Below are 15,509 nucleotides of genomic sequence, written 5' to 3'. Positions count from 1 at the left end.
AGTCACTGGCTACATCTATCAACCTTTCCTGAAAGTTTAAATTAATAGCGGTTGCCTAAACCTAAATTAATAAGTATACTTAAATTATTTCACTTGAAATGACTATTAGTGTGATTATTTTAGGTTTTGGTTTGTTCTGAAAAAATATGGCTTTTTTTATGTATTAGTTTGAAAAAAAGTTGTTCTGAAAGTACGGTAGATATCATTATTTAGGGAGGAAATTAAAACTCCGAGAATTTTAATCAATTTATTAGAATATATGTGAAAAATAAATTATTTGCAGTGTCCTAACTGGAAATTAAACTCTGGATCCGCTTTTCACTAAATAGTATTTCTACCAACTAAGCTTCAAGATTTTACTCTATTTTATGGATTTTGAAAAGATTGAGTTTTGGATCAAGTCATGATTCCTTAATAAAGGGTCCAGCAGAAATAACGGATCTTTTTCGGAATTCCCCCCCCCCCAAAAAAAACACTTATTTTTTTTACCAATCAGCCAAAAATTGATGTATTTTTAATGTCTACTAAGAATTAGGTGGGAATATGCATGTTTCAAAATCAAAAAGGAATAATAGATTCAGTAATTATTGCAATTACTGTATTTATTATTTAAATAATCAACAAAACATTACTGTTAATTAGCCGAGATTAGCGAGCAAAGCGAGTGTAGGTTAAGTTTGGTTAGATTAATCAATTTTTTAATAAGTACAGTAATTATTTATTTTTTTTTTTTCTTAACCTCCGGGTCCACCGTTAGGCATGCTTCAGAGGATGAGATAAATAATTTGTAGCGTGTGTGAAAATGCCATGCCTGACCGGAATTCGGACCCGGGTCCTCCGGATGAAAGGTCGAAACACTACCATTCGCGCCACGGAGGCAGAAAATTATTTATTATTTAAATAATCAAAATATTACTGTTAATTAGTCGAGGTTAGCGATCTAAGCGAGGGTAGGTTAAGATTGGTTGAATATATTTATAATTTATACCTATAATTATAAGTAATAATGCTTATGTTTTTAATATGTGAAATTTGTTAATATGGAGAATTTTTAAAATCACCGTTATAAAAGAGCAATTGTCGTGTTATTGGATAATTCCTCCAACCTGGTTATTGTCAGTATCAATATTTCCTGCTGAGATGAAACATGCATATTCCCAACTAATTCTCATTGGATATGAAAAATACATCGATTTTTGGTACACTAGTTAAAAATTAAGTCGGTTTTTTTTGGGGGGGGGGGAATTCTGAGAAAGATCCGAAATAATTTCCCAATTTCCCACCGCTGCTGGTGAGGCGCTAATAGCACAAGGCATGGTGTCGGTACACCATTTTGTAGCGGATATCTTGTCATTTCAGTTACAACATGGCGTGGTTTGACGAGCATTTGTGATTGAAACGTATTTTAAAAATGGTGATTCTGTTATCAACACGCAGCGATTATTTCGTTCACACTTCCGGCTAGGACAAACGCTCCGGTACCCGATAAGAAGACAATTCTATTATGGGTGTCTAATTTTAGACCAACTCTCTCTCTAGTTCAGCATTGAAGAAGGCACCAGGTAGGTCACGTATGAACAAACGAAAATACTAAAGCAGTGAGACAAGGCGTTACACAATCCTCCTCGTCGCTCAGCTCTTAAACACGTTGCTGCGTTACAAATTTCTGGTCGGGGTGTAAGCAGAATTTTACACGCCGACTTAGTTTCATCCTAACAAAAAGATGATCGTGCAGCAGCTAAATTAACATGACTTGATTAGCCATATTGCTTCGTGCAAGGCTATTCTGAAAAATGTTCCAGTTAACTCGATTGTACTGTCAAGTGACGAAGCCCATTTTCATTTATCGAGTTGTGTTAACAAACACTTTCGATACTGGACAGAAAATAAATCCCGACAACTTCATGAGTGCCCTCTGAACTCTGAGCTTATTACAGTCTCCTGGGCGGTTGCTGAATTTTGAATAATAGGGCCATATATTTTTGAGGAAGAAAGGCAATCGGTTACAGTAACTTTCGAACGTTATGTAAAAATGTTACGCAACTTCTTGCGGTAAGCCAGCTGTTAAATTAACTGTCCTGAAAATATCTTGACAACTCTGACAATGTACTGCATACTGTGTAAATATACGGAGCTATACGAGATGTTTTCGTAAAGGAATGACTATCTAACTGTTCCACCCGTTCTATCAGTCTATCCTCGCACGCAATGTGCACAGCTATACGCCGCCCGCTATACCAAGACTTAATGAACTCGAAAATCAAACCGAAAATGTATGGTTTCAACAAGATGAAGCCACTGCTCACACTACAAGCCAATGAATGAATTTCTTCAGAGAAATGTTTCCCGGACGTCTTATTTAACAACGAGGAGACATCTCATGGCATGCACGGTCACGCGATCTTGCAGTTTGTGTTTTTCTCTGGAGTCATATAAAGGTTGAAATCTTTAAACAAAAGCCAAGAACCCTCGATCGTATAAAAACTGCTATCCAACAAGAAATCCCTGCTATACTATTGGAAATGAAAAGAAAAGTAATGCGGAATTTCAAGGAAAGGTTGAAGTTGTGTGTAGATAGTGAAGGTCGGCATATGAACTATTTAATTTTTTTTTTAAATTAATAAATGGCAAAAACCGTTCTTTTAGAATATATTTAATCGTAATTTTGTTGTAATTTGTGTTATATTTACATTTCAAATCGGGGATTACTTCTTCCCAGACCCTTTATAAATCTATTGAGATATAAGTTTTGTAATAGTAACCACAAAAAAATATCAAGGGTTTCTCTAGGAAAGCTCTGCCTTTTCGCTAAATATCTTCAATCATAGATTTTAATGCAGCATGAATAAACTGGTCAATGCAAGATCATTTAAGTGTTTTTAGTGTCTGTAGAATCATTTGATTGTGGTTGTCGGAGTAAATTGTTCTTTCTTATTCTACTTCCCGTTTCCTTATATTTCATTCCTTCTTTTCGGTGTAAGGTTCTGAAGATGTTCGGTGTAAGCATGAGTACGCTACATACATCCTCAAATCTATAGAGCTTTGGTTGATTCAATTGATAAAACTGTCTGTAGACTGCTCTGTAAACTTTGTTTTTAATATACAATTGTATTTTGTTTAGTTATAAATTATTAAAATTACCTTTGGTAATTTTAATAACTTATAGGTAATAATTTATAGAGGTCGGGGTTTTTAGACCCTCCTATAACAGAAACACCGAAATGTCTGGCATAGTTTGCAGCTGATTATTATTATTATTGACAATAGTTAAATCACTTTTAGAAATGATTTGTTTCTCGTGTTATCTATACTTTTCGTTTATAATCCCTAACATATGTCCTTATTTTTCCTTATAAATATAAATTTATGAGGAGTGTTTTTATGTATTTTTGACATAATTTATATTTGCTTTATAATTTTATTATATTGACAAAATTACGAGTATAATCATAAATAATTTTTAATCAGTAAACTACAAAAATATTTTTATTTTTGTAAATTATATTTATTTTAATACTAAAACCTACGGAATTCGGTACAGTTATTTACTGTACTAGATTGTGGTACACCAAGAAGGATATTGAGTGAAGTAATTATCAGAATTCTATATCGATGTTTTTAAGCTCATATGTATGTTATTTGTACTCTCTTTACGACTCTACAGACTAAAGAAAAATATAATTTTTATCTTCAGTAATTATTTTTCTTTCACTTCTTTCAAAGTAAATAATATACTTTATCTAAAGATTTGTAGAGTTACAAATAGTGTGTTACCATCGATAAAGATATTTGTACAAGTAGTCTTTATTTTAAGAAGGAAAACTTACTCCACTTTAACATTAAACAATAAAAAACAAACCATATTTTCCGGTTAGACTAAGTAAAATAATTGAAGATGCATCTGGATACACGTACCTCATGAAAGAGGTATATATTATATAAGCGGAAAGAAAACAAACTAAAATGAAACTGCGTCAGTTGTTTTAGCCAGTTTGATATAGATCACAACTCATCTTAGAAAATAAAATTGTTATAGATAAAATGATATTAAAGGCAGTACGTACGGGATACAACTTTTGGAGCTGTCGCCTTATTTAATCTTAAAATTTTACAACGGTTTCGTAATAATGGGTTAGATTCTTCACCGGTTCCATGTGGTATATACGGATGAAAAATAATACAATGATTTTAAATTTCGATTCCAATGGAAGTCATTTTTTTAGAAGATTACTCCAAAATTTACAAGCAAGAAATATTATAAATGATATTCAAACAGTTAATGATTGAAATTTACAAAAGTAATAATTTATTTATTATGCAGAATTATTTAAAAACTAATTGCTCAATGCCATTATAATTAAATAAAATTAATAAATAAATGGGAAAAAAGAAATAATTAACTATCTATGTCTTCTTTCAAACAACTATAGGTTAATCGTTCAATTGTAACTGCTGATGAGAGAACAATTTGTGTAGCATGTAAAAAATGACAAGCTAAACTGGATTTGAATCCAACACCTAACGACTGAAAGATACAAACATTACCACTCCTTTTATTATTACAATAATAATAGTGATAATATTTACGAAATATAATTGTAATTGTATTTTACTTACAGAATAGAGTAAAAAAATATTTCGTACTGGTGTCGTTTTATGCCAATCCAAAAAGAAATATTAAAAATTTAGCTTAAAAATTTTTAACCACTGAAAACTCCAACTAAGATCGATTTACCCACGGCCTCTTTTATAGATTAGGTAGATAAAAATGTATTCTAAGAAATATAAATTTAGCTTAAAATGTGTGTAACCTCCATCCATAATGAACTTTTAAGGGAGGAGATAAGTTTAATGAACTTTTGATTGAAAATGATTATTTAATATTTAAAATAATAATAATTTAAAAGGCTCTAAGCTATTTATTGATTACCTGTCGTTGGTTGTCAGTGAAGTTTTATTTAATATTTAAAAAAAAAAATTATTTTAAAAGGCTGTTAGCTATTGATTTATCTATCGTTGGTTATCAATGGATTTACTGTTTCACTCTTGATGAAGTAATTTTTCCAACTACTTAATTCCTATCTTTTACAGATATATTTTAAAACTTTCTAATAAACAAACGATGTGACCAATTTCTAGACATCAGTTACAGCTAATTTTGCTGATCTTTTTTTATTTATAATGAGAAGAATACTTCTTTATTTTACTACTACTATTTCTCTTAGTTTTCCTTATTTATATTAAATTGAAGTTATTGTCTTTACAAATTAAATTATAAATTCCCGCTCGTACATTTATTAAAAATCTTGATCTTTTCTATTATTTGTGCAAATGTTTTAACTTAAAAAAAAATTCAGAAAAAAATTGGAAATTTACATTTTCAATCGTTTTTATCCCGTTCTTCAATTATTAATTGATTCCCATTCCAGATTTAAAAATTCTTTCTGTCACTAGTTAAACTTACTTTTAATTTACAATACTTATTGATTAGGCGCTTATTAAAGAGCTAAAAACAGAACTATATTTTGATTTTTATTCATGTGGTCAAAATGCCACCACATGGTCTAAAGCTTTATTAAAAAAAAATCATAGGTGCTATTATTTATAATAATGTCTTTATTTAATTCGAAATAAAATATTTTCAACTTCAAAGATAATTATTATTAAATTTATGTAATAGTCATTATCAAAGACCGTCAGAGAGGTATTAAACCCAGCCTAGTATAGTTGTCGTTGTCTTTGTTGTAAAATGTTAAACATAAAAACTAATAATATTGAAAAGTAGAAACATTATTTATCCAATTTAGAGTAAAGGGCTAGATTTTATACGATTTTAACTTTGCGTATACATTCCAGTTATAATGTACTATAATAAAAATAATTAAAAATTAAATTGACATATACAAAAAAAAAAATTAATTTTTATTGTATACTTTAAAATTAAAAATAGAAACTTACAATTATAAAAAACGGAAACGTATAAACTTAATTTCCAGTGTTCAAAAAAATAAATGATTTTTCACTATCATTATTTTTTCATACGTAATAAAATTTTAACATTAATATACCTTGATAATAAATAATAAAAAAATAAAATTGCGTACTTAAAATAAAACTGTATGTACCGAAAAAGCGAGGCAAAAGGTTAGTGTACATAATATTGTACATACTGTCTAGAAAACAGAACTCACTGGAACAAAACAGTACGTATTATATATAAATATATACTCACAGTTCAGTACGCAAATGCACTCGTATTAATACACGTATAAGAAAAAAATCCCATGTTAACAACGCATGACTTCCTTGTACCCCTGTTAAATTACATATACACATTTTTTAAAACAAAAAATAAATAAATTTTATTTCATTGATAACTGTGATAGTTTTTATTTTTTTTAAATCTTATTGTTATTATTGAATTATTATTTATCATAATTTTTTTTACAATCGGAGGATAATAATTATTAATAAATCCATCGATTTAAATTTAAATAATAAACGATGTAATCTGATTCGAACCGATGTGCTAAATATTTCATTAATTAATATTTTATTTGGCTATAACTCTGGAATCAAAATGAAAAAGTACTGCTCACGATATATATTGTTGAAAAGCTCTCAATGAGGACTTATTACTGCAGTTTAGAAAAAATAAAAATTTGTTTGGATTTTAGGCTTTTATGAACACTTTTGATTGATTCGATTGCAATTAAAAGGGGAGGTGCACAGCTGTGCACCTCCCCTTTAGTAACATCTAGGTAGATGTTACTACATTCCTAAATCCAAAATTTCAACATTCTACGGCTATTCGTTTTTCAGTTATGCGAGATACGTACATACGTACGTACCGAGGTCACTCTGAAACTAGTCAAAATGGATTCAGGGATGGTCAAAATGGATATTTTCATTGTAATCTGGGAACCGAAATTTTTCGCGATCACAATACTTCCTTTACTTCGTAAAAGGAAATAAAAATTTTTATTATACAAAATTAATAAAAAGTAATTACAACTTTGAAAGTACTAGTAAAACTATCACTATTAAATAACATATTTAATAAAAAGAATTGTAATAAAATTTCTCTTTTTTCCAGTGATTATTCCACTCAAGAAATAGCGGGATCATACTAAAAAAGACCCATCATATATTTTTTATAAGTTCTAAAAAAAAACATTGTTAAAATACCTTTCGGTCTTATTTTGAAAGCGGACACATTTCCTAAAATGCTATTGAAAACGTAAAAAGTAACTCTTACTTATATTCATTGTTGCGGAGATCAAAAGACAAAGTTTGATCGAAGGGTCCCATATTGGCGACGTGAATTCACATTAATAGGAGCCTATCGTTGATGTAAATGTACCACATTCCTTGCGATTCCATATTTTCGCAAATGCTCAAAGATTCTTCAGTGCGCCCGGTAATTGGATTAACCGAGTAATTAACAGTTTTATGTGTACAATTGTAACCTTGTAGATTAGGTATATAATTAATTATCGTAAAACCGCCAAGTTATGTTCGTTTCAAATCAAATACACCCCCGTTAATAACGTATCTTTCGTTCGATCGAGGACCGCATAAATGAAACATTATTTTATTTTTCTGTTATTCCTTCATATATCCACTATAAATCTTTCCCCTACAGAACTTTTCCAGTCGGTTATAGCGAGACTATCCATACCAAACTCTTCGTTACAAAACATAAAAGTGATTTCAGTTGGCTGGATTGCGGTGATGTACCGCACCTTATCTAGCAGAGTTAGGAGATTTCCCGTTTGTACAACCCTATTTATCTTTCCTGTTGCTTATCGAAAGACACATTTCATGACCCTAAACGCAAATCATAGGATTACGTAAATCACCTCGGCTTGTAAAAATCGAACATGTTGTTTATCTGACAACTCAGGAATTAAGTCAATCAAATCCATGTCGGATGAAAATAACTAATTGTGACAAGTACATTAAATAGACGTAGCACACGATTGATTGAAGTCATTGAATGCACCGACTATTACAAAGCCAGCGATATAACTATGATAAGACAGATTGAAATGTAATTATTGCAATGACAGATAAGATAAGCATTAACTGTATCATATTTTATATTACTGCTTAATCCGTAAATAATTACATAACGATATTGGTAATTCAGAAATTTAAAACTAAGGAATTGTTCGTTTTTGAAATAAGACGCTGCATTTTTAACTACTGTTAATTTATCTACTAGCTGCAGAGCCCTCCTGGCGGGCGGCGTTTCAGAATGGGATTATTAGGTGTCAAAATTGTTTACCTCTTCTGTAAAACTATTTTTATTTGAATGATGAAAATTGATATAACGAAAGTTATATTAGAAATTTAACTGTGGAAATTGTTATAAACAAATCGGGATTTTCCGCTAGTGATCGGTAAATTTCGGTGCCTATTTTTTGGTTAAGTTCGTTATTTTATGAAGAAAAACACTCATATAAGAGAATAAAAAGTATATAAAAAAGTTTTTAAAATGCCACTCTTAAATTAAACGCACTAAAAGGTAAAAATACTTTTAGGAAGGTATTTCAGAACGGATTTGACAAGCATTGATTGTGACATGTAAGATTATGTGAAAGTCATAGCTTTAGATTAAAAATTTGATGCATTTGCCAATTTTTTCTTATGCGTGTTTGCATCCCACTCTTTTGCCCATTCACCACGCTTAGTAAAAAATTGGCAAAAAACTTCAGATTTTTAATTTCAAGCTATGAATTTCACATAATCGTACATATTACCTCAAAGCTTGTTACAAATCCATTCTGAGATACCGTCCTAAAATTATTTTGTACATCTTAGTGCGTTTAATTTAAGAATGGCGTTTTAAAAAATATTTTTACAATTTTTTTTATTATCTACTTTTTAGTCCATTTTATATAAGAGTAGTTCTTAAAAAGTTTTTTTTATATATCTTTTATTATCTAATTTTTAGTCTTCATACATTTATACTTTACAGCTGCGCTAGCGCACAGGTTTGAGGGTATTTACCAAAAGATCGGATCGGTACGTTTTACATTGGGTGAGTGCAAACAAATCACTGAGCTAAACGATTTAATTTCCGGATAACCAAGATCCGGTCGATCAAGAGTGTGTCTGAGACATTAGACAGTTAGCGCTTGACCTGCTGATATATACGCCGTTTGAATCGTGAAAATCGGACGAGCGTTTGCTAAGATATTACGGTAGCATCCCATCACTCCCTTCCCCAATTCCGAACGGCGCCCCCGGGGGTACTTGAAAATATTATCATCCGACGGGTACCACTGGTAACGGATAGGGCATCGTTGAAGGAGGGTTGAAACAAATTTTGACAGCGCTAGGGCCAACCGTTTTTGAGATATTTGCGATTTTCTTCCGCAAATTTGGATTCCGTTAAAAGGTACTAAACTTTCCCAAAGAATAGAGTACTGTTTGCGGTAGTGATAACCTCCAAAACGTTTTATGCGTGGCCAGTGTGTGTGATGCTCTGGCTGTGAACAGGAATAGGAGTACACTCAATGAAGTCCAGCGATGTATTGCATTGTGTGTGGTGGCAGGCTACAGAACGATGTCGGCTGAGGCTGTATTTACAGACTATGTCGGCTGAGAATGTCCGGAATCCCTCCGTTAGACTTGAAGGTAGGGGAGTTTTTGGAGAGAAGGAGGTGTACTCCGAAAATGGTTGCATGGTGCGCCTTGTTGGACAGATGGCAGGAAAGATGGATCGGGCGGCAGTTGACTGCTGGACCTTAACACTGATTCCTGACATCATGAAGTGGATTAACAGGAAACACGGTGAGGTGGATTTTTGGACAACCCAGTTCTTAACTGGACAGAGGTCGTTCAACTCCTATCGAGCAAAAATTAGAAGATTTGATAGGGATGCATGTCAATATTGTCGAGTTATAGGCATGTCCGAGCATATGATGTTTCACTACATCCGATGGGAAAAGGAGGACCTTTCTGCTGCGACATCACTGGACCACTCGACGAGGGATGCATTGTGGGAAATATGCTCCTCTCAGAGTTCGGTTGGGGAATGCTGTATCCAAGATATGTTACAACATTCTAAAAGTGAAGATGACTGGAGAAGACCGGCATGGAAGTATCTCTATATGAGGACGATTCGTAGGATCGTTTGAGGGGGCTGACAGCTCGACAGCTGAGGAATGTGAGGGTTATACAGGTCGCTTCTGTCGGAGAAGCTGTCGGGACTCCATTCAACTCAGACAGAAGACAACCACGGTGTGGAAAAGTGTGTATGAGTATACATTCATACACATAGTGGGTTGCCTCGTCGCCGGGGTTGGTGATCATTGTGGTTTCCATTCTTTGCTGCTTGGCTTCTCTTCTCCTGACGTCCGGTGACGCAACGGGGTAGCGTGTTCCGAGTGATGCCGAAAGGTTGGTATCGTACATGTCGCAGATTTGATGCGGAGGGGTTTAGTCGGTCCGGCTTGATCGATCCGGGTCGGTTTGACTGAAACCCGACGTAACCACATACGGGCGCGTTGTAGTATCTGCGAGCAGATATTTTGGCCTCCTTCTACGTATAACACAAAAACAAAAACTTTCCCAAAACGTGATATTTATTTCGAATATACATATATATATATATATATATATATATATATATACACGATATATAATGATATAACAAGTATGTACCTGAGACATGTACTAACGAATTGGGATTTTTCGCTAGTTATCGATATATTCCGGCGCGAAACTAAGGGGGACGCACACACAGACACACAAACATATGCAAATACCGTTTTGTAGAGTAGGATAATATTTGTTATTATTTTTTATATTTTTTTTATGAATTTATTTACTTATTTTCTTACATATATAAAATGAAATAAGTAAAATATATACAGGCTGGTAATAAAGTTTAGGAACCGTTAACATAGCAAAAATCATTATCTGGGATGTATTGTAGACTAGAATGAAAAAACTAGCTGTGAAAAATATTAAACAATTACCATTTACGTTAAGTTTGACTTAGCTCGATGTTTCTTTCGTCAATTTTAAGATGATATGATATGGTAAGAGTACCTTACCCTTTCCAGTTCACACTTTTGAATTTTCCCCTGGACGCTTAAAGGTTTGATATTCTCACTGTAAAAAATCTGATGCGGACACCAATTGACTTCCTTGTACACCTATTAAATTACATATACACAATTTTAAAAGTACGTTAAATTTTATTTCAGTAATAACTTCTGATATTTTTTCATATTTTTTTTTATTATTGAATTATTATTAATCGTATTTTTTTTACAATCAGAGGTTAATAATTATTAATAAATCAATAAAATTTAAATTAAAAAAAGAAGATGAAGTCTGATTCGAACCGATGTGCCTTCTTCTTGTAACATCCAAATATTTCATTATTTAAAACTTTATTTGGCTATAACTCAGGAAGCAATGAAATAACTACAAAGTAATATATATTGTTGAAAAGCTCTCAATGAAGGCTTGTTACTGCAGTTAAGAAATAGTCGAAAATCTAATGTTTTTGGGATATTTGGCTTTTTTGGATACTTTTGGTTCAGTCGATTGCAATTAAAAGGGTCGTTGCACACCTAGATGTTACAATAGTACTAAATCCAATATTTCAACATCCTGCTGCTAATCGTTTTTGAGTTATGCGAGATACATACGCACATACGTACGTGCGTACAGATGTCACACCGAAACTAGTCAAAATGGATTCAGGGATGGTCAAAATGGATATTTCCGTTGAAATCGGGAAACCGAAATTTTCGCGATCACAATACTTCCTTCATTTCGTACAAGGAAGTAAAAAAGATTGTTTCGAGGTAGAAGCATTTCCTAATTTAATTTTTTTTATATATATTTGATCGAAACATTCTTAAAGAGTTCCCATACTTTATTAGTATCCTATATAACAAATATATTCCCTCCAACACATTCTTTTCCAGTTTTACTGAGGTTGAATTTTTCACAATAGAAAATCGAAATGGCCATCTAGACTTTCTTTTTTTTTTTGTTAGAGTGGTGGAGAATCCCATATACAGATGCCTAAGCAGTGTCGGGCTCGCTAACAGGTGCCGCAAGATGTTATTAATATGGGTACGTAAACCTGCGCACTACCCACTAAACCGCCACCCTTCGCTATCACCTTTCCTGAAACCGCTAACAAATCATTCGTTCTTGAAGGGGGGGTTGCAGTCCCACTCGCACACTCATACGTCAATGTGCAATCGCATCATAAAGCAAAACAACAGCAAACAAGATACATCACCATATATCAAGATACAGAAAACTGATTATGAAACTATATACAAAGAAACAAATACAAGAGAAGAAAAACTCAGGAAAATAAGTCTCACAACAATATAAACATAGAAAACTCATCAAAAAATACAGCAAGAACATAAAAATACGCCTGAAAAAAGACATTCATTAACATTACACCATCAGTGCAATAACACAACACTAAAAATGCATACATCGGATAGCACAAAAAAAAATCTGCAGCCAGACAGCAAAATCTCACAGAATGCAGAAGATACAAAATGCTACATACTACAATAAGGCCCCAAGAAAAATGGAATTAGCCCAAGATCAGGAATATAAAATAAAATTTCACAATATAAAATTTGCAAGAAAGAACTAAATAACCTAATAAGGGAGTCTAAGAAAGAATGTTGGAGGAAACTGCTGGCCGAAGTAGAGAATGACCCATGCGGGAGACCGTATTAGCTTCTTGTGAGAAGTGAGTTAAAAACCTGAGCTCCTGCTTCACGGGAGTGATCGGAGGTTAGACGCATTATAGAGGGACTCTTCCCACATGGGAACCCACTGACGGAAGATATCGAGACAGGAACGGCGTTCCCGATGCCGTTCACCGTTGCCGACCTCGCGGCGGCAGTTGCCCGCATGTCAGCGGACAAATCTCCTGGCCCAGATCATCTACCGAACTTAGTTATAAATGTGGCGGCCAGGGCTCGGTCCGATACGATATTGGACGTATATAGCGCCTGCCTAAGAAAGGGCATTTTCGCAGGAAAATGTAGAACACAAAGACTAGTCCTTGTGAAAAAGCCTGGAAAGGACCCGGAACTGCCCTCATCATACAGACCTCTCGCCATGATTGACACTAGCCAAGTTGTTTAAGCGGTTGATTCAGCGGAGATTAGAAGATGCGATAGAAGAAAAGGGTGGCCTCTCTAAGAATCAATATGGTTTTCGGAGGGTCAGATCGGCTCTTGATGCAGTGGCTGCTGTCCGTCGAATACTGAAGGGATCATCAGGAGAGAAGAAAACCGAGTCAGAGGCAGTCCATGCATGGACTGCCTCTGACTTTGACTTCCATGACTGGTGACTTTGATGTGAGAAACGTCTTCAACAGTGTCTCACACGCAGGAATAGGCAGGGCCTTGATAACACGGAGAGTTCCTCCATACATAACAAAAATTATAATGTCGTATTTGACCGGGCGTAAATTGCGTTGTGAAGTGAAGAATGGGATAGTGGAGAGTATCATCGAAAGGGTAGTTCCGTAGGGGTCGGTACTTAGTCCGACTTTATGGAATATTGCGTATGATGGGGTGTTCCGGCTCCCGCTTCCCCCAAAAGTTTCCTTACTGGGCTACGCTGACGATCTGGCCTTCGTAACTGAGGCCAAGAACAGGAGAAAGGCAGTCGAGAAGATAACCAATGCTTTCAACACAATAAGCGGATGGATGAACGAGGTCAGGCTGCAGATGGTGCCCGAAAAGACAGAAAACGTCGTGATCACAAAGGCCAAACGAAGACCCACCATAGTGATACCACTGGAAGGACAAAGAATAGTCACGAACAGCGGGTAAGTCTGAATAGACCCCTGGCTTCGTTTCGGCACACACGTAAAGGAGGCATGTGAAGAAACCGAAAGAACAAGGAAGTTAATTTCTCCCTACTCCCGAACTGCCGTGGCCCGAGGCAGCAAAGGAGGACACTACTTGCAAGCGTAGTTTATTCAAACTACTCTACAGAGCAGAGGTATGGGGGGAAGTAACTAAGTACCAAAAGTACAAAGGTATGATGGAGTCCTTAGACAGGGGTGCCTAAGAATCACAGCAGCATACAGGACCGTGTCGAAGAATGCGGTAGAAGTACTTGCGGGAATCCTTCCGATAGATCTGGTAATCGAAATACAGATAAAATTACGTGTGCTTGGGGCCCTCTAACCCGCAGACAGAAGAAGATGGACACGCACACTGACGGAGGAGATGGAGAAGAAGTGGCAAGAACGGTGGGCCGGCAGCACAAAAGGCAGATGGACACACCGCCTGTTGAGAGATGTAAGGAGCTGGCGAGGGAGAGTTCATGGCTCGCTGGATTACTGCCTTAGTTTATGGCGGGTCATGGGGGATACAGAGCGTACCTTCATAAGTACGGCCTCGACGATGAACAGAACTGCCCAGTATGCGAGGAGGAGGAAACGCCATACCAAGTGTTCTTCCACTGTCCGAGATACGACAGACCTAAGACAGAGCTACTTGACATACTAGGCAGGGAAGTGATGTTCCAGCCTGAGGAGCTGATGGACATAATGATAGAAAAGAAAGAAAACTGGAAAGCGATCACCACGTACGTGAAAATCATGAGAGACCTCCAAGCATGGGAGGAGTCACGAAAAAATAGGCGGTGTCGGAGAGTGCGGAGGCGGACAGATACGCGAGTGAGGGATTAAGGGTCCCGCGTACATGTGAGGGTCGCCTTGACGTGAAGAGGCCGCGGACAATCCGCTCCCGTATCTGATGGCGTCCGCAGGTAGTAAATATAAGGGTTATGTATATGTCCCTGGTTAGTTTATGATGTAAGTTTGCTGTACTTATATTATGACAGTCTAGACTAAAATTTTATTGTAAAAAAACGTATATGTAAACAGTTTTTTACCGTAATATTTTTCAGAGAATAATAGTTTCTCAATTTCTTTAAAAAAATAATAAATCAACCCCCTTTTTCGGGCGTTTAATTATAACTTATTAAAATTTATTAGATATTTAGAGTTTTCTCAAAAATTTACTATTTTAAAATAATTTATTTAAGTTATATATTTAACTTTAATCTATTAATTTAATGCTAAGTTTATGCAGGTGTACTTTAAAATATTTATTTTATGCTATATTTTTAAGTTATAAACAATATGATATCAAAAAACTTTTACCGATTTCTTTTTTAAATCTTTTATAATTTGCATTTTTATTTGTGTGACAGTGTTGATTTACGAGGTCGTCAAGTGGAAGCAGGAAGTCACTGGGCAGATAAAGAAGTTCTCGGTGGTAGAGGGCACTACACAGTATCTCCCCCACATTCTGAGTTGATTTTGGAGTCTGTACTTGAATCTGATGCTGGCAGTTTTAAGTGCCGTGTCGACTTCAGGCATTCTCCTACCAGAAATTCTGTTCTTAATCTCACCGTTATCGGTAAGTTTTATATTTTACGTTAAATATATAGTATTATTTAACATTCTTTTTATAATAGAA

At 34.6% G+C, this 15,509-nt stretch overlaps 1 protein-coding gene across 1 annotated transcript in view; it reads left to right on the top strand.

Annotated features, from left to right (window-relative positions):
* Nucleotides 1-15,509, top strand: part of LOC142324752 (neural cell adhesion molecule 2-like) — a 725,167-nt gene that overhangs the window by 26,663 nt on the left and 682,995 nt on the right. The window contains exon 3 of the mRNA XM_075365693.1: nucleotides 15,241-15,449. Coding sequence (XP_075221808.1) covers nucleotides 15,241-15,449 — 209 coding nt within the window. The remainder of the gene's footprint in view (nucleotides 1-15,240; nucleotides 15,450-15,509) is intronic.

This window comes from Lycorma delicatula, chromosome 5 (assembly GCF_047948215.1).
Source record: "Lycorma delicatula isolate Av1 chromosome 5, ASM4794821v1, whole genome shotgun sequence".
Classification (NCBI taxonomy): domain Eukaryota; kingdom Metazoa; phylum Arthropoda; class Insecta; order Hemiptera; family Fulgoridae; genus Lycorma; species Lycorma delicatula.
Note: the sequence above shows the minus strand (reverse complement) of the source record. Positions and strands in the feature narration are given on the sequence as shown.